The sequence below is a fragment of the Camelina sativa genome, chromosome 20, assembly GCF_030686135.1.
Source record: "Camelina sativa cultivar CO46 ecotype springtype chromosome 20, ASM3068613v1".
NCBI classification, from domain to species: Eukaryota; Viridiplantae; Streptophyta; class Magnoliopsida; order Brassicales; family Brassicaceae; genus Camelina; species Camelina sativa.
This window is the reverse complement of record NC_141899.1, coordinates 15,063,133-15,086,634: the sequence shown is the minus strand read 5'-3', so window position 1 is coordinate 15,086,634 and position 23,502 is coordinate 15,063,133. Positions and strand designations below refer to the sequence as shown.

Here is a 23,502-nt window from a genome sequence, read left to right as displayed (position 1 = left end):
CCAACAAACGAGAAGTACAGCGCTTAACAGGTCGGGTAGCCGCGCTGAACCGTTTCATCGCCCGATCGACGGACAAGTGTCTCCCATTTAATCAGCTTCTTCGGGGCAATAAAGATTTTCATTGGGACGAAGCCTGTGCTCGTGATGCCCGAAGAAGGAGAGACGTTATATCTCTACGTCTCCATTTCCAGCTAGGCAGTAAGCGGGGTGCTAGTCCGAGATGATCAGCGACCAATATTTTATACAAGCAAGGCCCTCAATGATGTGGAGACACGCTACCCAACCTTGGAAAAACTCGCTCTCGCCTTGATTGTTGCCGCTTGGAAACTACGACCTTACTTCCAGTCACACTCCATTGTTGTGCTAACCGACCAACCGCTCCGGACGGTCCTTCACAGCCCCCATCAGTCCGGGCAAATTGCAAAGTGAGCAATCGAGTTAAGCGAATACGATATTGAATATCGTTCCTGCCCGAGCTTAAAGTCACAGGTCCTTGCGGATTTCATCACGGAACTATCCCCCGACCTCGAAGAAACCATACCTAAGGAGGAACCCTGGACGTTGTTCACCGATGGCTCCTCTTCCAACCAAGGATCTGGTGTCGGGATTATACTCCGATCTCTAACGGGCGAAGTCCTCGAGCAAGCATTAAAACTCGGCTTCAAAGCATTAAACAATGAGACCGAGTACGAAGCTGTCCTAGCTGGACTACGGTTAGCCCAGGGTCTGGGGGTAACTAGTATCCAAGTTTTCTGCGACTCCCAGCTAGTGGTTAGCCAGTTCAGCGGGGAGTACGGTGCTAAGAACGTGCGCATGGAGACATATCGCCAGTTACTCCGAACTCTCTCTGCACAGTTCGCCTTGTTCAAACTAATCAAAGTTCCGAGAAGCGAGAACGCATCAGCAGACGCTCTCGCCGCCCTGGCGAATTGTTCCGACCCGGAGTTGCGGCGAACGATCCCAATCGAGTGTATCGAAATTCCTAGCATCGATCATACCGATTTAACGCACGCCATCAGCAACGCTGCAGAACCAATGGATATCGACCTACCCGTCCAGGATCCCGCGGAGATAACACAACCCCCAGATGACTGGCAGCTCGAAATAAAAGAGTAAATCGAGGATGGCAAGGTCCAGATGACTACCCGTTTGAAATCATGATGCGCGCACTACGCCATGATGAGAGGCAGCCTCTTCTGACGTAGTTCATCCAGAGTCATTCTCACCTGTGTCGATCGAGAGGAAGCAGAACAAATAATGATGGAGGTCCATGAAGGTGACGGCGGAAACCACTACGGAGGACATGCACTCGCGTTGAAAATAATGAAGGATGGTCATTACTGGCCGACCATGGTCGCCGACTGTGAGGCATTTTCGGCGAAGTGCGAAGCATGCCAACGCCACAGACAGAAGAAACACGTACCTCCCGAGCTGCTAAACACCGTCACCGTGCCATATCCCTTCATGCGTTGGGCGATGGATCTTGTCGGCCCGCTATCCCCGTCGAGGTCAAAGAAGTTCCTTCTAGTCTTGACTAATTACTTTACCAAGTGGGTGGAGGCAGAATTGTTCAACAAGATACAGTCACTAGACGTCACCAACTTCATCTGGAAGAACATCATCTGCCGCCATGGGCTCCCTTATGAGATCGTCACTGATAATGGAACGCAGTTCACCTCTCTCATCACCAGACGCTTCTTAGGCAAATGGGGAATACGCTTGAGCACCTCGACCCCCCGCTACCCCCAGGAAAACAGCCAAGCCGAGGCAACCAACAAGACCATCATAGACGGATTGTAAAAACGTCTCGGGCTCAAAAAGGGAGCATGGGCAGACCAACTCGACGGTGTGCTTTGGTCCAACCGCTCCATCCCACGGAGAGCTACCGGGCAATCTCCGTTCTTGTTAGCATACGGCATCGAGGCTCTGGCCCCAGCCGAAGCTTGAAACATTGCGCCGCGCTATGCTGGTCGACGATTCCGAGCTCAATGACAGCATGATGCTCGACAACATTGACTTCTCCGAGGAGCTGCGCGCTCAAGCTCTCGTCCGAATTCAAAATTACCAGAATGCCGCGTCCAAGTACTACAACAAAGCTGTCCGCCAACGCAGATTCAACGAGGGCGACCTGGTATTGCGCGAGGTGTACGAGAATAAAAAGGAGATCAACGCTGGAAAGCTTGGCGCCCGTTGGGAAGGTCGAGCTTTTAACCATGCAAGGCAAGCAGATCAAAAACTCGTGGAACGCGGCTCATCTTAACGGTATTACTACTAGGTCATTCGATTGACCCAAAAAAAACAAGAAAAAAAAAAAGAAAACGTGTGTACTATGAACTACGACTGGCTTAATCCCAATCCTGGGGACGTAGGCAGTCCTTAATCTCTTTCATTAAATTTTTCATTCAAAGAATTTCATTTCATACAAGAGGTTTCCCACTTTGGCATATCGCCCACATAAAGAAAAACGACAAATACATAAAAAGAGGGAAAAGTACTTCGGAGGAACGTCTTATGCCGATCCTGTTAAAATGCAAGCCGTCCAATCTCAGGGAGTCGGCGCGTGGCACGACCTCCCTTCCGTGATCTCAACCTCCTCGGCGATTCACAGGCGCAGAGCTTGAGAGGTCGGACTCCAATGGCTCTTCAATGGCTATGCCTTCGAGGTAGGTCCGCCAGCTTTGATGCTCCTGTCTTAGCTCTTCTAGTCGACCCAATGGCACTTCGGCACCCCTAGCTTCCATTTCTTCAAGGAACGCACATGGACCTACCACGGTTTGGCTTTCGCGGAAATGGTGATCCTTGGATTCCAGGTGTAGAATGTACCGCCGCAACCTTTCTATGCGATTCCTGTAGATCGGGACCTCCGCTATGTGCAGATTCGTCGACTCGCCTAGGGGTTCGTAATCGCTCTTCGGCAGGTCGGGTAGCAAAGTCCTGGCGACCTCCTCCTCACACCGGTATCGGTCAGCAAGCAGCCGAGTCATACGCCAGTTCGCCAGATAGAGGCCATTAGCAATGAGCTCATCGAGAACCGAGATGGTTCCTTCAAGACGGTAGAGCTGGAAGATGAGGTCGTATTTCAGATGAAAGGCCTTGATATACGAACTCATCCGTTGACAGCGAGCTCGGTAGATGCGGATCTCTCTTTGCAGTGGATCCCCCTCGATCGGCACTGTAAGTTCATGCGGTGGGGACGGGGCCATCTCTTCTAAGGGGAGGGCGATGTTCGACGCCTCTGGATTGAATCCGCTGACGCCAGCGGCAGTCAACTCTCGAGCTCGCCTCAACCACGCAGACCGAGTTGTGATAGGCTTGCTTTGCAATTTAATCTTTCTGAAGTTTGGATGAGAGATGCTCAGCAAACCACCTTTTCCTCTATTTATAAGGGGAAAAGGGGGAGATAAATGCTGTGTCCCGTAAATCTCGCACCAATCAGATCATGGGAAGATACGCGCTGCGTCCCGAGACTCTTCCACCAATTAAATTGCATCGTAAAAACGCGTCTATATTTAATGACGCGGTTACGCCTTAGGAATGAGCACAAAAAAAAAAAAAATCGCTCGACATCTCGGCCAGATGATCGACCTACTCTCCAGCGTGAGATAAATCGAACCAAAGAATTCCGTTGGAATTGTTTTGATTATAAGTCTCCAATGCAAGGCACATCGAGCCCAGAGAATTCTACTAGAATTCTCTCGATAACTCCTTGACGAGAGATAAACTGAACTCTGAGAATTCTTTTGAATTGTTTCGTAAGTTCCAGCTCGGACGAATGTAAGCCAAACCCATCGTTGTAAATTTCGCTTTTCGCTTTCTGAACTGGGGCAAAGAGGGTAAGCTGAGGCATCATACCTCGCCCTTTGCTTAAAAGCACACTTATGCTTGGGCTAAACTGTTCTCATAAAGGATTATTCTGTGTAAGCCGGGAGACGTCTTGCCTCAGGTGAATTTCCAATTAAAATAAAAACTTTATTGCAAGGATAAATTGTCTGAACAAGACAAATTCGACGGAGAATTAAAAATATTAAAGCATAATGAAAGGACCAGATCGCCAAAGCATATGAACCATCCAGATCAAGTCAGCCGGCGATCTTCCGGGTATCCGCTTTAAGTCGCTTTGGCATAGGCTATAGGAGCTGAAGTCATGTTCTCTCCCAATCAGCAAGATGCGACTCCAATGCCCTGGTCTTCTGTTAGGCCTCGTCCAAACGAGCGATGGCTCTTCCTCTCTTCGCCCGTAAAGTGGAGATCTCGGCATCCAATACTGCCAGACGGTCATCGATTTCGTTCCTTTTCATGCGGTTATAGTACAGCTTGTGGCATTATTCGCGGTGCACGGATTCGATCTACGCACAAGGTCATCGATCAATGAAGATTTTTCATAAAAAATTCGCATAGACGAAGTTAGGAGACCTGGCGAACGAAGGCATGAGCAGCAGCAGCTTCAATGTTGTTGGCACGTTTGCTCATATAAAACGTATTCACCTCGGAAGGCATGAACTCGCCGGAGAAAAACTCGGTTCGCTCGGAATCGAGTTCGCCGAATGATAGCACTCATTGCAGTAGTCGATCAAGCACCGCGGCATGTCTGCCACCCTGTCCAGACCGTTTTCGATCCAGAACCTTGGGTGGGATTCAAGCAGTTTAAGTTTGAAAAGCAGTTCACTTCACGACTGCTCTATTGCGGCTAATCGACCACGGTACTCGGAATGGCGTTCTTCGATGCGAGAGAGGAAGGTCTCTAATTCCAATCTCTTCTCCGGACTAACACGAAACATTAGCATCCAGGGAGCTCGGGTATTCGGGTAAAAGGGCATCCCTCACTCAATGGCTCCTGAGTTTGAAAACGTTGGGACATCGTTCCCAACCTAGACTAAAGAATCAGTACTACCAACGGAACTTGGCATCTTAAATTGTTTCGTAAAAGTTACGGTGAAATCAAGTGTGGAGCAACCATATTTATACTAATCCTAGAAGAAAAATTTCCAATTTCAAAATTGCGAGATTACCATTTTCACTGTCTAACAAAAAGGAGATATTCCATGAAAGCGTAAAAGGGAAATTTCCAAAAAAAGGAGTCGGCCGCAAAATAGGTAGCAATATCACAAAGTCTGAAACAGGAAAATAAAAAGGAAAACAGCAAACATTCCTAGGAGACGCAGTCAAGAGGCTACAATCAAAGTTCTGGAGGATCAGTCAGATTGGCTTTGAAAAGCGCGGCATTGGAACCGTACGTATGTCGAACGGAGTCTAGAGCCGCAGTCCTGGACTGAAGTAATCCAAAGCCGAGCTAGTATGGAGACATGTTGAGATCGCCTTCTCCGAGCTCTAAGAGATCCAGCGCCTCCACCTCATTCTTAGCGACCTCTCGCGTTTCCTTGATCTCGGCAATCAGGTTGTCTGGAATGGATGCTCCGTTCTTTAGAAGATAATCCATAATCTCCTCGTACCCGCTTGCCTGGTTGAGAACATCTTCTTTCGGACGGGCCATCTCCTGCTCACGCAGGTAATCCTTTACCTTGTTAAGATGGCGCTGCGCTTTCCTCGTGGTACCTTCGACCTTGGCTTGGCGATCTAGGCGAAGTCGTCTCGTCTCTGACTCGAGCTTTGCCCCAAGATCATCGAACTGCCTCGTCAGTTCGGCCTTCTCTTCCCCCATAACTTTTTCTTGCGATTCCAGCTCGGCAACCCTTTCCTCCAGGTTTTTGCAGTCTTGTTCCTTATTCCCAAGAAGATCCTTCAGCTCCTTGATCCTCTCATTCTTCGACCTATCCGCCTCCCGGAGATTCTTCAAGCACTCCTTCATGTTTTCGAATTCGGCCTCTCCAGGTGCCATCGATTTCACACGCCTATCGTACATAAGAGTAAGCGAAGACATATAGGCGGCGGTCTGCACTTCGAAACAAAGTAAAATGAGAATCAAGGTTTGCAATAAAAAAATGAGGAGGACGATGCGATTCGAACCTGAAGGGCGGACTGGGCGGCCTGGACGTATTGGTCTTTGAATTCAAGCTTATCGAGCGGCGGCAGCATGACTGAAGACACCGTAAGTTGCCTGCACAACTCCCCGACGGCTTCCTTGTTGCACACGAGAGGCGTTTCCCCGAAGTAGTCGAAGCGAAATTGATTGGATCGACTAGTAGCCCGTTCAACTCGGAAGCGGTCATAGGATTCGAGGCCGGCCTCTTCCGCAGAGCGTTTCCGACTGGGCGGAGCCTTTTCCTTTGCCCTTTTCTTTGCTTTTGTCCTTGCCGTTATCCTTCTTGGACCTTTTCTTTTTAGAACCGCTACTTGGCTCCGGGGCGAGCTGTACTGAGATGGTCGGCTCAGTCGGTGGAGGAGGGGATGAGTCATTGGGAGCTACGTTTTCGTCCTCAAAACCAAGAGCCGGGAGCTCGTCACCATCCTCAATATCGATGAATTCATTCCTCGCTTGCTCTGATTTGGGATCGGCGATCCGTTCCTCGTGTGGATTCACAGATCGGAGCATCTCGGCGTTGACAATTGTGGTCGGTGGGACCTCGGAAGTTCGACCCAACGAACTTGCGAAACTGGCAAACTTCGTCCTCGCCTTAACCATTGCTGCTTCCACACGACGTCGAGAGACTTGATCCCAGCTACGCTCAGCTACACCGAATAGAGAGTCCTTGACGTGCTGAAATCTAGGAGGTAGTTTCTGAGCTGAAGAAGGGCGAGCTGTAAAACACATCAAAATACAAAATCAGGTCAGAACAAGATTGTCCGATTTGACAAAATAAGGAATCAGACGATACCAGGCGAATCGTTCCACACTCTTCGGCGACTGCATTTCGGATTCTTGAAAGAGCGATCATCGACTCGGACAAAGAAATAGCGAGCTCTCAACTTCTTGAAGTTACTAACTTTTTCCCCAGGAAGGAAGTTATGAGCTGGCTTCGTGTTAACCATCCACAACTCACTACCTTGGCTATTCTTAAAATTTGTTAACTTCTCAAAGCATTCAATTCCAAGAAAAACTTCAGCCTCAGCTGTGAAAGTGAGAGCGGCGACGAAGTTGCAGATACTTCCTGGGGAGAGTTGGCATATCGGAATTTTACGGCGATGAGCATATTGGCTGAGCAGATTAGGAAGAGGGAACCACAACCGGCATTGAGAGAAGAATCCCTCGTATAAGCAAATATACCCGAGAGGCGGATTCCATGGACGTTGGTGATCTCCGGGAATAATAACATGGACACCAGAATTGGATAGGCCGCACGAATTCAACAGTGTGTGTACCGTTTTAATGGTGTTGGTCGTCTTCTCGCCCCCAATCTCACCTCGGTGATCTCGGAGAGGAAGGAGGTCATTGATCATGACGCCATCAGGAGCAAGTCGGACTGTTTCACCATTAGAGTTGTCAGGTGGGAGATCAGAGATTTGTGCAGCGTTTCCATGATCTTCGCGATCCGCTTCATCGATTAAAGAGGGGATCGGAATCTCGGTGGATCAGAGCCTTGAGGAACATTCGGCTTCTTTTGGCCTATTCGGCATCTCGCCTTGGACCGATCTGATGGTGTTCAGAGGTTCCCTGTTGGAATTCTTGCGGATCAATGGTTCGCTTGTGGTAGCCGACGAGGAAACCATGGTCAAGGTGAAGAACAGTGCAGATCGCCGAAGAGTGTAGAAAAGTTGACAAACAACAAAGTAATTAAGGACGAAGAGAGAGAGAGAGAGCAAAGTAATTACCTTTGACGATACAGCGAAAAGTGAAAACAATCGGTGGATATCGAGTATTTATAGAAGGAAGTGGGCGGCAACCCTACGCGGAGTCATAATTGCCTATCTAACCTACGCGACGCTTCAGCTTCCGAACTGACAGATGCGACGCATCGGACACGTGTCACCCGACTAGAGGATGGCGAAGCGGCGCGGTCATGATTCGTAAACTGTCCAATTCTTCAATTAATTGACCCTAAACATAATGGGGCCAGCTAGCATTTTCATCACTCGAAGCCATACGTATACTTATCTCTTCATTGCTCATAGTGTCAATTTCAACTCATGAACCCTACTAAAACAAAAGAAATTGACACAGTAACTGAGTCACAACGTGTTCCAAAAACGAATGGTGTAAAGTGAAATATCTCGTTTGATAATAAAAAGAATGGGACCATCAGGCATTCGCATCACACGTACACTGGTCTCCTTGTTGCTCATCGTATCATCATAAAACATATATGCATTTGTTTTTCGAAACTTTTCTTCTTTTCTCCATTTTTGAGGTTAAAAAGAGCAACATATTTATTTGCATTCTTGGCTATTGGTTTCTCGTTTTTAAAGTAGTAATCAGGTTATAGAAAACTTGAATGGTAATTTTTATTTTTATTTTTTTTTTACAAACGAATGGTAATTTGTTTAATTTATATAAATTGTAAGTAAAGTTCCAACTTCAATTATAAAGGGAATTTTCATTTCCAAATGTTTTGTTTATTTTTTAGCATTGCTATTCAATATATTAAAATTGTTACTAATAAAAATTAATATTAAATAAAAATTTTTTTTTAAGAAAATAATTATAAGCAATACAGAAAAATTTACCAACAAAAATGAAAATGTGATTATGTTAGGAATAATTTTACACCTATACATGAAAACACAACATGTAGCGACACCAAATGTAAAATGTCATAAAATTACTAAATTGTTCACAAAATTATGCTATATGTATATGATAAAATATTAAGTAGAAATATGTATTTCAGTGAGTGAATATATATATATACTAAAATATGATCCGTGCTAGAGCACGAGTTGAAATTCCTTCCTTTTGTTTATTTAAAAATTTTTGTTTAAAAAATTGTATATGTGATTATTTTATTCGTTTGAATTTTTTTTTTTTGGATGAAACACTATGCCATGAAATCATATACTGAATATGACTTATGAAAATAATATTTATTTTGTAAGATATATTATAGTATATCTAGATTTTGACCCGCCGTATAACGCGGATTAAGTTGTATGATAAAAAAATTAATTTTTGTTTGTTAATTTTATTTGATTTGTTTAGTGTTTAAAATTATATATTGTATTTTGATTGCTAGTTCTATGACTTAACCTATAGTATAGCGCATATTAATTTGAGGATCATATATGTAACATATGTTTGTCAAAATCTTCGTGACCGAGAAAGCCTACCAAACAATATTATTCAAAACTTAAATTTAATCCGAGAAATCATATTTTTGAAATTTTAACCCGTGCTCTAGCAAGAAATCATATTTCTTAATTTTTGTCATATTATTGATCCGTGCTATAACAAATCAAATTAGAGTTCTTCTAATTTTTAACTTTTTGATCTATCATATATTTATGATATTCTTGAAAATCTTTGTTTGAAAACACGATGAAAACTCCGTTTTCGTTTTGGAAACACGACAAAAACTCTTTTTTTTAGCTTAGAAACTTAATAAATAAAATAATTTAAAATATATATTCACAATAATATAAACATATAATATTATTAGTGTTTTAATTCAAATATTTAATATTTATATTTTGAATTTGTGTTGTTTCAATTTTTTGTTTTGATATAGGTTTTAATGTTTGGTGGTTTATTATATATATATATATATATATATACATACGTTTCCAAAACGTTTCAATTAATTAATTTTTTTTAAAATGAATTTCTCATTTTTGAAAACATTTCGCTTCCGCGTATTCGTTTCCGTTTCTATGCAACCTAGTATAAAACTATACAATTCAATAAAAGAAATATATGAAATGAATTTAAATATTCAAATTTTGACCCGTTACTCAGTCAAAATTTTCTGATAAAGTTAGGTAAGATTTTATTTTAAAGTATAATCGGAAATCACTTGTAATCTGCAGAAGAGTGATTAATTTCTATTAGTTTCTGAGATTTTTTTACCTATATATGGTTAGTTAAATATTATTTGGAGATTTTATTATATTATTTGGAATATCCATTTTAAGAGATCCTAATCCTAAGTCTATACAACCTATCAAATAATTAATCCATATAACCTATCAAATAATTAATCTTAGTTATAATCTATATTAATATTATATGGTCTACCAATTTGAAGTCGTGTACTTCCGTTTTATTAAAAAAGTATATATATATATATATACATAATTAACATAACATTTTATTATTATGCTATTTTGATAAAGATTAGATATATGATTTAATTTTTCAGTGGAATTCTATAAGCAAACTGAGTTCTATATATAAAATCAGGCTAAACAGTCCTTCTACAAATCAAATTCTACTTTATATACCTACTAGATTTTCACCCGCAGTACACCGTGGGACTAAATTATAAATTAATATATTTTAAATAATAACTTTTAATTTATTTAGTTTTAAAATTCCCACTTAATTAATTCTTATCTAATTAATTTATAATTTTGTTTACAATGTTTTTTCTTCTTCTTACGTTTTATACTATTTATAACCTAATTAAATTAAATTTGTTATTAGATAGAATATAAATTTTGAAACACTTACTTTTGTTTTCTATAATTAAACAGAGGTATATGCATATATGGTATGTTAGTGTATATTTTTATGTTTATACATTTTATTGGAATATTAAGAATATGTTGTAGTATATTTAATATTTTATAATTTATATACTAAATAATTTATAAGTTAATTTTCCAAACTATGACTATAAATCTATAGTATATGAAATAAACTAATAGTTTTTGTGTTGGTTTTATAGTCCAAACCCGCCATGCTAGACGGATTATGCAAAATGTTCAAAGATTTTTAATCCGCAAAAACTCATCATACGACACCCGTGAAATTAAAATATAGTATGTGAAGCAAAAAGTCACTTTTTATCAAATCAGTTTTTCAAATTTTTAAAGAAAAATATCTCTTCACTCATCTCCTTATAAAATAAAGAAATAAAATCTGTATACATTTACAATTATGTTTGTTACCTTTTAAAACACTTAATTTCTATAAAAAATCAAATATAAGTAGAATTAATTTGTTTATTAAATTAATTATTTAATGCCAATGCCATGTCTGTAAATAAATGCCAACTTTAGAATTTATTTTATAATTGTCTCCAAAAACGTATTTATAAATTAAGTGAAAATTTGACGTGCTATCATATGAATAATATAATTATTCTACAAATTTCAAATCAGGATCAAAAGCGAAAGGGTGAAAATAAGAGCCATGGACCATTACAAATTTTATATTGTATGAGTTATCATTTGTAAATTACTAATTGACAGTTCTGCAGCTATATCTAACTGCTAAGCGACATTTTATCCGTTTTACACCATATATATAGCTTTAACTTAAGAGGGTAATTTAATTGATTTAAAATATTCAATCCAAGTCATATATATTATGAAACCTTGACTAGTTAGTATTATTTTTTTAGTTTAATGATTTATTTTTACTGCTAGTTAAAATATTATGTTATCTAATATTTGATCATTCCTAATTTTTAGGGAAAATATACTGATTTACAAACCAATTAAAATATATAAGACTTTTACCAAAAAATAAAATAAAATATATAAGATCATTTTGCAAATTAGTAGTATTATTTATTTATTTTTGGTGGTATTACTTATTAGTATCAAATTATGGTGGCCATATACGTTGAACCTAGACACGAACAAAAACAAACACGTGCCTATACGATAGTGTTAGGTGTAATTTATTTATAATCCAGGACTAGCCTCTGTGCATGGTACGATAAAGAGTGCATGTCTCTCTATTTCTATTGATTGATCGGTGTCCATTCTCTGCGTAATAAAACGTGAGATGCCTTCCCATCATATCATTATCGTCCGATGTGCTAGCAATGCGATAGGCCAATGACTCAAATCATGGCCATGAGTCATGACAATTAGTGATACAACAATTTGTTCAAGCCTCTAGAAGCCTAGCTAGGAGAGAAAACAAATCTTGTGGTTTGGAAGATCTAACAATTAAAATTATATATCTCTAATGCCTAGTCCTTTATTTTAAGGGACAACATAAAGAAAATGAGACAATTTATTTTAAAAAAATAAATTCAAATTATAAAATTCACATCATTATCGTTCGATGTACTAGCAATGCGATGGGCCAATGACTATTGAACGCTTTCTTAAACCTAGAAGAAAGCTTAGAGAAGAAGATGAATATTTTACTCTTATTCAACTTAACTTGTCAATACAATGCTTTTAGATATATATAAGACAATCAGAATAATGAATTGTGTCTAACGCCTATTGATTGAGGAGCGTGGAGTCCAGGTCTAGCTGCACCTAATTCCTGTTGATTGAGGAGCGTGAAGTCCGTTCGTACAGTCTTCGTGACAGCTACGTGGTACTCTGCTTTTGACTGCAGTGACTGCAACGCTATTTGCAGGTTTTTGGTTATGATGAAACTCATTCGTATGACAGCTACGTTTCTGGACTTGGTAGGCTTTCTGGTGGGCTTCCTTAGGCCCATGTTCTACATTAGATGGCTTAGAGGGACCTTACTGTTATTACCTTCCCGCAAACTTGGCGTCGGTGGCAAGCAGAGGCCAAGTTTGAAACGAAGATCACAGAAAGCTGCTGGAGGGAGTGACTTAGTGAAGATGTCAGCAAGCTGGTCTTGTGCAGGAATATGTTCCACTATGAGAGCACCAAGAGCAACTTGTTCTCGGACATGATGAAAGTCACGAGCAAAGTGTTTCATTTTTGAGTGAAGAGCTGGATTGACGGTGAGATGAACTACAGATAAGTTGTCACAGTACATCTTAGGAGTAACAGGCTGAGCAACTCCTGTTTCTCTGAGAAGATTATTCAACCACATGATTTCACGAGAGGCAAGAGACAGAGTTCGGTACTCTGATTCAGTAGATGAATGAGAGACAGTGGGGTGTCGTTTTGATGACCATGAGATTATGTTAGCCCCAAGAAATGTGCAGAAACCGCCAGTGCTGCGACTGGTGTCTTTACAACCAGACCACCCACTGTCACTATAGACTCGAAGAGTAGAATCAGTGGTGTTTGAGAGATTTATACCCAACCGGACTGTGCCTTTCACATACCGTAGGATTCTCTTGAGTAAGAAAAAGTCATCCTCAGATGGAGAATGCATTTTTTGACACACAAAGTTAACTGCAAATTGGATGTCAGGCCTCGTCAAAGTGAGATATTGAAGTTTACCTGCCAAACTTCGGAAATAAGTAGGATTTGAAAAGAGTTTGGACTGGCCAGCGATCTTTCCAGGCTGCAAAGGAAGTGGAGTAGGCATGGGAGCACAATCAGCCATTCCTGCAGTGACTAAGAGATCTGTAGCATATTTTTCTTGGTTTAGGAAGAGACCACCATCATGAAAAAGAGCTTGAATTCCGAGAAAGTAGTGTAGAGGGCCTAAGTCCTTCATCCGAAAAATACTGCTTAAGCTCACCAGAAGCTGATCCATGAGTTTAGAGTTGTTTCCGGTTAACAACATATCATCAACGTAGAGAAGTAATAGCATAGTGTCGTTTCCTCTGAGATAGACAAACAGGGAAGGATCTGGATAACTGCAAATGAAGCCAAATTCTAGCAGAAAAGAGCTAAATTTGTCAAACCATGCTCTTGGAAACAACTCTTTTGAAAAAAGCATGGATAGTAATCCGTGAGCTTGGAAACAGATAACAATGACTTGGCTATATTTGGACAGACAAGAACATCTTTTAACGGTAAGGAAGTACCTTGGAGAGTGGGAATAGCAATGGACCCGATATGTGTTATAGGGAGAAAATCTCCATTACCAACCATTACAGCATCATCACCCTTGTAGACTTGAGAGTTCTGAAGTTGAGCAGGGGAGTTGGTAATGTGAGCTGTAGCGCCAGTGTCAGGATACCATTCTTGTCCCGAAGGCATGGAGTGATCAGTCACTTTCATTGCAGCCATAGCACTGTGAACACCCTCCATTTGGTACGAATGATCAAATCTTTTGTAACATTTTGCTGCAGAGTGGCCATATTTGCCACAGATTTGACATGTAGGACGTTCTGAACTTGACTGAGAAGACTGCGTGTTGATCTGTTGATGGAATCCTCTGCCTCGAGTGGAGTAACCACGACCTCTTCCTCGTGAACCAGACCGACCATATCCTTGACCTCGACCTGAGCTGTAGTAGTCTCTTTCAGCAGAGAACGTAAGGTGTGGAGTAACAGCAGAAGCAGAGTTGGTATATCCTTGGAGTTTGTCATCAAAGTTGGTAAGACGATAACCAACATCTTCAAAAGTAGGACCAGGAAATGAATCCATAGAGTTCTCAATGTATGTTGTTATAGACTCATATTCCTGACCTAAGTTATGTAACAGACCATAAATTTTCTCTTGATCTGTAAGAGAACAGCCAATCGAGTCTAATTGATCACATATAGCTTTTGCATCAGACAAATATTGAGCCATTGATTTCCCATGTTTCATGAGACCATACAAACGCCTTTGTAAATCTAGCTTCCTAGTTGCAGACACTCGATTAAATTTCTTAGCAAGAGTCATCCATACCTCTTTGGATGTGTGAAGACCATAAACAGAGCGCAGAGCTTCTTTAGACAAAGATCCAAACAACCAGGCGAGAACAATCTGGTCATTTCGAATCCATTTGACGAAATCCGGATTTGGAGACTCAGTCACCAGATCTCCAGTCTTCACAGAAGTAGTTGGTGAGGGACGAGGAGTGTCACCATTAACGTAGCCCAAAAGTATTTGACTTGAGAGGAAAGACTCAAACTGTGTCTTCCATAGTAAATAGTTGGTTTCTGTGAGTTTAAGAGTAACACACTGAGAGATACTCAGAGTGGAAGGAGAAAAAATTTCTGATGGACTATCCATGGCTCTGATACCATGAACGCTTTCTTAAACCTAGAAGAAAGCTTAGAGAAGAAGATGAATATTTTACTCTTATTCAACTTAACTTGTCAATACAATGCTTTTAGATATATATAAGACAATCAGAATAATGAATTGTGTCTAACGCCTATTGATTGAGGAGCGTGGAGTCCGGGTCTAGCTGCACCTAATTCCTGTTGATTGAGGAGCGTGAAGTCCGTTCGTACAGTCTTCGTGACAGCTACGTGGTACTCTGCTTTTGACTGCAGCGACTGCAACGCTATTTGCAGGTTTTTGGTTCTGATGAAACTCGTTCGTATGACAGCTACGTTTCTGGACTTGGTAGGCTTTCTGGTGGGCTTCCTTAGGCCCATGTTCTACATTAGATGGCTTAGACAAAGTAAGAGGGACCTTACTGTTATTAACTATGAGCCATGAGTCATGAAAATTAATGATACCACAATCTGTTGAAGTAGCTAGGAATAGGAGCCTAGGAGATAATAAAATCTGTGGTTTGGAAGATCTAACAACTATTAAAACCATCTCTAGTGGTTCTTTATTTTAAGGGAAAAATAAGAAAATGAGATAAAGCCAATTCCATTATTTAGGAAAAAATAAAATCATAAATAATAATGTACCATATTCGAAGAATACTGTTCATCACCGTGTTTCTTCAAAATAATGTACAGCTAAAATATAATTTTCTTCTTCATTTTTACTATTTTTCCTCACCATGGGAAATTTGTCATACTTGTCCAAATTTTTTAAAACAGCTTGTAAACTCTGATGTAAACTCTTTCAGCAATAAAATTATTGGAAGGAAAAAAAAGTGGAGGCACTAAAAATAAAGAATTAAAAAATAATAATAGATAATAAACAATGAATAAAATAAACTTACAATATTTTTTATGAACTAAAAGATTAGGGAAAACCTATTAGAAAAAAAATTCATACTTGATTCAGTGTAATTTCATTTCAAAGAAAAAAAAATTAAGATAACCATTTACTATCATGCAAGTTATTTGAGTCATTTAAAATATAAATAATAAAATGTAATATTGCTAAGCTTTTTTTTTGTTTAAGTAAAATTTTTTAATAATCGGTTAGCGAGTAAAATTAATTAGAAAATATTATGAAATTCACTTCTTACATACTATATATATATATGTATATATTTGGTATATGCTTGTGTTATAATATCTTTTCCAAAAATTTTGTATATCTACTTTGTTTTATATATTTTTCTTACTTTGTAAACTAATGAACTTTAGATGTTCGTATTTTTTACATCGTGAGAACTGAGAACCATTCATAATTCACAATATGGCTTTTATGATTTTTATCATGAACATATAAGATAAGCCCAATCGAGCCACTATAAGCCCAATAATATTCTTCTACCTGTCTCTGCTTTAACAAACTCCACTGGAGCGCAGAAGAAAACACAAGACAAGTACATCTGATTGACTGATTCTGAGACGGAGACTCGGAACATTACTCGATTCGACACTGTGTTTCGATATTAAAATTATATGAATCGGACCATTGCAAGATTTAAAAAATATGAAATTTCGGATTAGTTGACGAAGAAAAGGGTTGGTAGCGGGAATCACTTGCATTGCATCTAACCGTGGGGACCTCTAAAGCTGTAAAGTCATCATTTTTAAATGTCGTTGGATCGCTTAAGCTTAATGGTGGTTGGTGACTTCGGTGTTAGGTGAATGAAGAAGCTCTGTTTCTTGCTCTTCTACTTCTTCAGGGTTGTTTAGTCCATTTTGTGCTTGAAGCAATCAAATTAGGGATAACAATGTCGTCTTCTTCTACTTCCTCCTTCGAACAACCTCGAGTCATAACCTGTAAAGGTAAACAAAAAAAGGGTTTTTGTTTTTTGCCCTCGTTTATGAAAGATTAGATTTTTTGATTGAGTAATTCTTGTAGCGGCGGTGACATGGCGTGCTGGTGAGCCATTGGTTATGGAGGAAGTTGAAGTGAGTCCACCTCAACCTCTTGAGATCAGAATCAAAGTTGTTTGTACATCTCTCTGTCGTAGTGATCTCTCTGCTTGGGAATCTCAGGTTTACAGTTTCTCTCTTTTTACAATAAACTTTGTGTTGAATTTGGCTTACGAGTCTCTGATGCAGTCCATTGGAACAGGCCCTTTTGCCACGAATATTTGGCCATGAAGCTGCAGGGTAAGTTACTTCTGTCTATGACCACATTTTTTCAGATTATGCAAGCATAGGAACAAGTTAAGAAAACTAACTTTAGTTTCGAATATGTAGAATTTGATGTGGTATTGAGTGTTCTATTGTCGTTCTTAGTGTGATTTAGCAACATTTTTCCGGTGTTTAGCAATTACCATAGGACCACTATAACTAGCTTTGCCAGCTCAGAAACAGCCTTGCATTGGTTAGTTGAGAGGTGAAGGTTTAAAGGAGGGTGAGGAGAATGCGTTGGGGGCATTTTGGATTTGTCTAGGGTCTTGGTATAGGCATTGGTCGAGTGTTCGAGACTTTGCTCATTGGTCAAGTGTCTTCAATGGTGTAGTTATTTGTGAATTGAGTTAAGAAATAGACAACTGGTTTGAAAACACTGGTATTGTGTCCATGAATGTTTCTGCAGTATAGTGGAGAGCATAGGGGAAGGCGTAACTGAGTTTGAGAAAGGAGATCATGTGCTCGCTGTATTCACTGGTGAATGTGGTTCATGTCGGCATTGCATATCTGGGAAAAGTAACATGTGTCAGGTTCTTGGAATGGAGAGGAAAGGTTTGATGCATACTGATCAGAAGTCACGGTTCTCTATCAAAGGCAAACCTGTTTATCACTACTGTGCGGTTTCAAGTTTCAGCGAGTACACTGTGGTTCACTCTGGTTGTGCTGTCAAAGTCGATCCTGTGGCACCTCTTGACAAAATTTGTCTTCTTAGCTGTGGAGTAGCTGCAGGTAGACAAAAGTAGTTTTTTTTTTTTAAATTATGAAATTCAAACAGTTATTTACGATCAGAGCTGAGAATCTAGGGGGTAATTTCAGGTCTTGGCGCAGCATGGAATGTTGCTGATGTACAAAAAGGTTCAAGTGTTGTGATATTTGGTCTTGGAACTGTCGGTCTTTCAGTAAGTATAGATACAGATATGTTGATGCTTCTGTGTTAATGGCGTTTGATGTGGGATTGATTTCTCTTTTGAGCAGGTTGCTCAAGGTGCCAAACTCAGAGGAGCAGCTCAGATCATTGGGGTTGATATAAATCCAGCTAAGGCGGAACAAGGTATACCATCATGGCTTTACGATATATGTAAGACTTAGCGTTTCTGGACTGGTTCTTGAATGTTTTCTTATTTGTTACAGCAAAGACATTTGGCGTCACGGATTTCATCAATTCAAATGACCACTCTGAACCTATATTTCAGGTAATTGATTTAGATAAAACTTTGTTCCCATGTTGGTGTAAAAATTAGAACCATTGTGTTGGGGAATTCAGGTAATCAAAAGAATGACAGGAGGAGGTGCGGATTTCTCATTTGAATGTGTTGGTGATACGGGAATAGCTACAACTGCTTTACAATCATGCTCGGATGTAAGTTTTGTTTTCTATTTGCTCTCACCTTGTTTCAATTTGGCTCACTATATTGTATATTAAAATTTGAATGTGGATATCTCAGGGATGGGGCATGACTGTTACTCTAGGTGTACCAAAGGTGAAGCCTGAAGTTTCAGCTCATTACGGACTTTTCCTTGCTGGGAAATCTTTGAAAGGCACTCTTTTTGGTGGTTGGAAGCCTAAATCTGATATTCCTTCACTCATTGAAAAGTACATGAACAAGGTAAAATATATTTCATTAGCAAAATCACTTTTAGTTTATGAACAATTTGTTTTACGTGTGCTCACTCGTTTTTTTGTGGCGCAGGAGATTATGATCGATGAATTGGTAACACATAACCTGGCATTTGATGATATCAACAAAGCTTTTGAGCTTATGAGAGAAGGAAAGTGTCTGCGTTGTGTTCTTCACATGCCAAAGTAATGCCTTCTTGAGAACACATGTGCAGTTTCAAGAAAGATCAACAAGGGATCTATACATACAATTCTCTGGTTGTATTAAACAAAAGTGATGCTTTTTTTTTTTTTGGTAAAGCAGTGAGACTCTTTTTTGATTTGGTTTTGTTGTGAAGTGATCATTCATTGTGCTTTACCACATTGCGCTTTACCACATGATTCTTAAAGCAATTGAGTGATTAGAATCAAGGACATCGATCTTAAAGATGCAGACTTTATCTACTCAAATTGATAGTAGTGTTTCAAGTATACACATTCACAAAAAAAAAAAAAAAAACGAAACTTTTTGCAGATCAAAGTAGTCAAAACTTAAAAAGTTTCATCTGAATGTCTCTAAAACGCGATTTGAAGGTTTCAAACGCAATTCGCTGGTGAAGGGTATTTAGGCTGCTGCGGTGAACAGTTCATCGAAGCATGAGTACCATGGAGGAGGAAGCGGAGAGTAGGAAAGCCATCGCTCTCTTCATAGCTTTCGGTACCAAAGGCGATGTCTACCCTCTCGCTGTAATCTCTCTCTCGATTCGGATTTTGTGGTTCTCTTGGGAAACGAAACCAAAAAGGTGTTTCTTTTTTTTTTTGCAGGCCATTGCCGCAGCTTTCGCTCGTAATCAGCAACATTACTCTGTCGTTTTGATGTCACATTTGGCTCATGAGGTTGAGTTTTTTTTATTTTTCTCATAAAGTTCTCGAATTGCAAAAACTACGTTCTCGAATCAAAGTTTAAAGAGGTTGGACTTGTTGCAGAACTTAAGCTCCCACCTTATCAAAGCGAAAGTTTCATTCTTTCCTATCACTTCTCCTCCTGCTCTGTCTAGTGAAGCTCAGGGTAGTCAAAACGACACAGGTCAAATACTCATGATGTTAATTTCTTCTTTAATTCTGGTTTTCGTCTTACTTGGCTTTGACCATTCATTAATTCTGGTTTCAAACAGACTCGGTGAGGAGAACCTTTTTGGAGGAGAAAGAAAGGATAAAAAGGGATCATAGACAAGAGTGTCTCTCTGCATTCGGAAGCATTTTTGGGAAGGGTCCTTGTATGGAGGGTGATTTCGTTGTCATAAATTTCTTTGCATTGGTACATATGCTTCATACTCTCCTTTGTACTGGGATTGATTGTGATCTGCTTTTTATCTGTATCAATGAAAATAGATTTTGAAACATGTAGCTTGACTTTCAGCAACGAAAACTAAAATTCTGAATGATGGTTACAATCATGTGATAAGAATGACTAACTGTGGTTCTTCTGATTGTACATTTAGGAAGGATGGAGCCTAGCAGAACTTTTTCAGATCCGTTGTGTGGTGGCTGCTCCTTATGTTGTTCCGTATAGGTAAAAATATATAGCATATAAGTATGAGTGTGACATCCTGGAAATGGAAGATGATCTCACTTGCAATTCTTCTTTTGTACAGTCCACCATCAGGCTTTGAAAGACAGTTTAGAAAGGAACTCCCAGATTTGTATAAGTACTTGAAAGAAGCCCCCATTGGCAAGGTAATTCATATGATTGTGGTACAAAACATGTTGATGGTGTTATTTTCTCCTGAACTTTTCTAATTTACATGCTTTTCTAGGTTAGCTGGAGTGATGTAACTCATTGGATGTGGCCTCTTTTTACTGAAGAATGGGGATCATGGCGATACGAGGAACTCAACCTAAGTTGTTATCCTTTTGCAGTAGGTATTTTTTAGACATAGATACCTAGATGTATACATTGAATTTGTAAAATAATATCGTGAACTGTCACTCGATTTACTCATCGGTGCAGGATCCAGTAACAGACCTTCCAATTTGGCATAGCCGGCCTCCATCTCCCTTGGTCTTGTGAGTTGTGAATTCTCTTGGTGGTAACATCTGATCACTGTGCAATCTATCTTGCCATCACGGTTTTATCTTCATATACTAAGTATTTTCTGCTTAATTGGCATATTTCATGTACTTTTCTCATTTTATAGATCCAATATTGGCTGATCTCTAATTAAATTTTTAGAACTTCAACACTATTAGTAATTTAGTTGTAATATTATACTGATATTAAATTAAAACCAGATGCGATTGCTTAAGCCTGCCTGTGACTTGTTACTTATTTTCCTTGTGACAGGTATGGTTTCAGCAAAGAAATCGTCGAATGGCCTGGTATGTAGGATGTTTGTTGCTGTTAACTAAAATTTTCCTGCGTATTGCTAGCATCTTCTTTATAAGAAATTTATTGGGTAGTAGTTTCAGTCTTATTTCTTGTTGGTACGTCCTGCAGCTATACTCTTGCCATTTATGAATTCTTGAGAAAGGCCAGGATGGTAACTTTATATCAGAGAAGAAAAAGGTTAAAAAAATTGACCCAGATTTAAGAGGACGACTATTTTCCATCTACAAAACGGGTAGAAACTAGAAACTAATTGAATGTAACAGATCCTTGAAAGAATTGAGTTGAGTGACTTCTGACCGTAGTTAAAGAAGACTCTGCTTTAACATGTAGTTGTATTTCTGCGCTGAGAACACATTAGAAAATCTCAGAGCAATCGTCCTTGATCTGGCAAAGCTTTTTCCTTTGGATTCACTGCAATCATTTTATCCTATGACAGATTACTGGCCGTTGAGCGTTCGAGTCTGTGGTTTTTGGTTTCTGCCCAATGAATGGCAGTTTTCATGCGATAAATGTGGAGACAATCCTTCTGCAGGGCTCCTGGGTACAGGCGATTCCCATACATGCTCAAACCACACTGAGTTGTATACTTTTATATCGTCTTTTGAGCCAGCACTACCCATCTTTGTAGGGCTGAGTTCTGTTGGAAGGTCTAAATTAAATTTGACCCCTCTGATCATATCTGAGTTCAAGATATTTATGTTTTCAATACTTTTGTGTCAGATTAACACTGAGACTCATTCTGTTAAGATATTTAACCCATGCTAAATTAGTGTACGGCAGTAATTGTTGTCTTTGCTTTTGCAGCATGGGTTTTGTGAGGGATCCCCTAGCCTTTCTTCGAGTTCTTCAATCTGTTATCCAGATAACAGGTTACAGATTTATCATTTTCACAGCGGGTTATGGACCTTTAGATGCAGCAATTTGGACCATTGCTAATGGATCAGATACAAGTGAGAAACAGTCTCTACATGCGGGAATCTCTATTTTCGACGGCAAGCTTTTCTGCTTCTCTGGGTGAGCACAAAATTTCCCAATATTTAACTGGACATAGCAAAACCTATATTACCCTGTGGCCCTTTAACCTACTTATTTCTTTGTCTTCCTGAATTAGTATGGTGCCATACAATTGGCTGTTTCGAAGATGCGCTGCTGCTATTCATCATGGTGGCAGGTGAAAATGTCAGCTAGATGCCCTTTCCTGGTGAATATGGACACATAAATAGACGTGAACTGATTTTTTTGTGTGTCTTTTTATATGAATAATGTGGACTGTGGAAAGCAGTGGTTCTGTTGCCGCGGCATTACATGCTGGTCTCCCGCAGGTTTGTTTTTGCTTCACAATCTTACATAAACTTTGAACGTGTTTGAATATGAATTTAGATATTTGAGATAAATGGTAAACTAATTACTTATCTACAAGGATCAGTTGGAAACTTAGATTTACAGTTGATGAATTCTGTGTTGGTCAGAAGAACATGTGATGATCGTTCAATCACTTCTCTATGGTTACGCTGCTGTACTCGTTACTAGTACTTGGCCATAAACCAAAGTCTTGTGCCTACTTGGTTACAAAAAATGGTTAACGTTCTTAAAGCTTTACCTTGTATCGCATAAGTTGACAGATTAGTATTGGTGTCTCTTTGAATTAGTCTGAAGTTGTAATGTCAAAAAGTGACCACATAATTGTCTGTATATGTGTTTCTACAGATCATATGCCCATTTATGCTAGATCAGTTCTATTGGGCAGAAAAAATGTCTTGGCTTGGGGTTGCTCCTCAACCATTAAAAAGAAACCACCTGCTTCTGGAGGAAACAAATGATGAGAACATCAAGGAAGCTGCACAAGTGGTAGCAAAAGCCATATACGATGCATTGTCTGCAAAAACTAGGGCTCGTGCCATGGAAATCGCGGAAATATTATCTCTTGAGGTAATATAGTTACGATAAAATTATTTTCTCCTACTGATTCATGGCTCAAAATTTTAAGAACCCTTTCGCGTAGTCTTCTTTTGTGTTTTGAGTAATTTTGGCAACTGATAGTTTTAGGGTATCCAAAAAATAAAAATTTCAGGATGGAGTCACAGAAGCTGTGAGGGTGCTTAGAGAAGAGGTGTGTGAAGAAGTCTCTGGTAGCAACTGAATATATATTATATTTGGATGAGCATAGTCATTGAACAACGTAAAAGCTTTATGTCAAGTGATGCATACTGATTCTTTCTTCGCCACCAACCTTAAAATAACGTCTTATCTTTCTCTTTTCTACTATTTGTGCTTCATTTGAAGTACTATATTGGATCAAAAATTGTAAGACGTTAACTTTCTCTAACGAAACATTTTGTGCTTCATAATTTCTACATGATAAACACAAAAACACTTCATATCTCTTCAATTAGAGCCAAATTAACTTGACAAAAAAGTTGAAAATAAACCAAATCAGATATTAGCCGGTTAGCGTAATCGAAATGTATAAA

General features: G+C 39.5%; 4 protein-coding genes across 10 annotated transcripts; 2 read left to right on the top strand and 2 right to left on the bottom strand.

Annotated features, from left to right (window-relative positions):
- Nucleotides 1–5,290: 5,290 nt before the first annotated feature.
- On the bottom strand, nucleotides 5,291–7,605 carry LOC109131199 (meiosis-specific protein ASY2-like). The gene is made up of 5 exons (XM_019241887.2): nucleotides 7,485–7,605; nucleotides 6,774–7,430; nucleotides 6,207–6,696; nucleotides 5,965–6,136; nucleotides 5,291–5,890 (listed from the first exon to the last, which is right to left on the bottom strand). Exons 1-5 carry the CDS (start codon nucleotides 7,603–7,605, stop codon nucleotides 5,291–5,293), a joined length of 2,040 nt encoding a protein of 679 aa, XP_019097432.2.
- A 4,532-nt stretch (nucleotides 7,606–12,137) lies between these two features.
- Nucleotides 12,138–14,923, bottom strand: LOC104774223 (uncharacterized). Its single transcript, XM_010498880.2, has 2 exons — nucleotides 13,695–14,923; nucleotides 12,138–13,542 (listed from the first exon to the last, which is right to left on the bottom strand). Exons 1-2 carry the CDS (start codon nucleotides 14,830–14,832, stop codon nucleotides 12,461–12,463), a joined length of 2,220 nt encoding a protein of 739 aa, XP_010497182.1. The 5' UTR covers nucleotides 14,833–14,923; the 3' UTR covers nucleotides 12,138–12,460.
- A 1,285-nt stretch (nucleotides 14,924–16,208) lies between these two features.
- Nucleotides 16,209–19,074, top strand: LOC104770943 (alcohol dehydrogenase-like 6). Of its 2 annotated transcripts, none has more exons than XM_010495419.3 (10): nucleotides 16,209–16,691; nucleotides 16,768–16,904; nucleotides 16,984–17,021; nucleotides 17,452–17,774; nucleotides 17,862–17,944; nucleotides 18,021–18,096; nucleotides 18,177–18,238; nucleotides 18,310–18,405; nucleotides 18,491–18,652; nucleotides 18,737–19,074. In XM_010495419.3, exons 1-10 carry the CDS (start codon nucleotides 16,637–16,639, stop codon nucleotides 18,851–18,853), a joined length of 1,149 nt encoding a protein of 382 aa, XP_010493721.1. In that variant the 5' UTR covers nucleotides 16,209–16,636; the 3' UTR covers nucleotides 18,854–19,074. The 2 variants fall into 2 exon arrangements, 1 of the variants encoding a protein (XP_010493721.1); XR_015592728.1 differs by having other exon boundaries at nucleotides 16,267–16,691; nucleotides 18,287–18,405.
- A 59-nt stretch (nucleotides 19,075–19,133) lies between these two features.
- On the top strand, nucleotides 19,134–23,376 carry LOC104770944 (uncharacterized). Of its 6 annotated transcripts, none has more exons than XM_087504797.1 (15): nucleotides 19,134–19,389; nucleotides 19,468–19,539; nucleotides 19,630–19,729; nucleotides 19,818–19,960; nucleotides 20,149–20,215; nucleotides 20,298–20,379; nucleotides 20,460–20,561; nucleotides 20,654–20,709; nucleotides 20,987–21,021; nucleotides 21,468–21,678; nucleotides 21,836–22,045; nucleotides 22,143–22,202; nucleotides 22,314–22,353; nucleotides 22,739–22,960; nucleotides 23,103–23,376. In XM_087504797.1, the coding sequence occupies exons 7-15, from the start codon at nucleotides 20,487–20,489 to the stop codon at nucleotides 23,169–23,171; spliced, it is 978 nt and encodes a 325-aa protein (XP_087360923.1). In that variant the 5' UTR covers nucleotides 19,134–19,389; nucleotides 19,468–19,539; nucleotides 19,630–19,729; nucleotides 19,818–19,960; nucleotides 20,149–20,215; nucleotides 20,298–20,379; nucleotides 20,460–20,486; the 3' UTR covers nucleotides 23,172–23,376. The 6 variants fall into 6 exon arrangements, 5 of the variants coding, with proteins under 5 accessions (XP_087360923.1, XP_087360924.1, XP_019098085.1 ...); XR_015592727.1 differs by having other exon boundaries at nucleotides 19,167–19,389; nucleotides 20,145–20,215; nucleotides 22,143–22,210; XM_087504798.1 differs by having other exon boundaries at nucleotides 19,167–19,360.
- The last annotated feature ends 126 nt before the right edge of the window (nucleotides 23,377–23,502 follow it).

What these genes read in the sequence shown, in the direction of transcription:
- LOC109131199 (XM_019241887.2), bottom strand. Translation starts at nt 7,605, where the DNA reads ATGGTTTCCTCGTCGGCTACCACAAGCGAACCATTGATCCGCAAGAAT. An exon ending in TAGGCCAAAAGAAGCCGAAT is followed by an intron (nt 7,431 to 7,484) that starts GTTCCTCAAGGC and finishes TAATCGATGAAG; the next exon opens with CGGATCGCGAAGATCATGGA. An exon ending in AAAGGAAAAGGCTCCGCCCA is followed by an intron (nt 6,137 to 6,206) that starts GTCGGAAACGCT and finishes ACGGGCTACTAG; the next exon opens with TCGATCCAATCAATTTCGCT.
- LOC104774223 (XM_010498880.2), bottom strand. Translation starts at nt 14,832, where the DNA reads ATGGATAGTCCATCAGAAATTTTTTCTCCTTCCACTCTGAGTATCTCT. An exon ending in TGCTATTCCCACTCTCCAAG is followed by an intron (nt 13,543 to 13,694) that starts GTACTTCCTTAC and finishes CTTTTCTGCTAG; the next exon opens with AATTTGGCTTCATTTGCAGT.
- LOC104770943 (XM_010495419.3), top strand. Translation starts at nt 16,637, where the DNA reads ATGTCGTCTTCTTCTACTTCCTCCTTCGAACAACCTCGAGTCATAACC. An exon ending in TTGGAACTGTCGGTCTTTCA is followed by an intron (nt 17,945 to 18,020) that starts GTAAGTATAGAT and finishes TCTTTTGAGCAG; the next exon opens with GTTGCTCAAGGTGCCAAACT. An exon ending in ACTCTGAACCTATATTTCAG is followed by an intron (nt 18,239 to 18,309) that starts GTAATTGATTTA and finishes TGGGGAATTCAG; the next exon opens with GTAATCAAAAGAATGACAGG.
- LOC104770944 (XM_010495420.3), top strand. Translation starts at nt 19,300, where the DNA reads ATGAGTACCATGGAGGAGGAAGCGGAGAGTAGGAAAGCCATCGCTCTC. An exon ending in AAGCTTTTCTGCTTCTCTGG is followed by an intron (nt 22,046 to 22,142) that starts GTGAGCACAAAA and finishes TTCCTGAATTAG; the next exon opens with TATGGTGCCATACAATTGGC. An exon ending in TACATGCTGGTCTCCCGCAG is followed by an intron (nt 22,354 to 22,738) that starts GTTTGTTTTTGC and finishes GTGTTTCTACAG; the next exon opens with ATCATATGCCCATTTATGCT.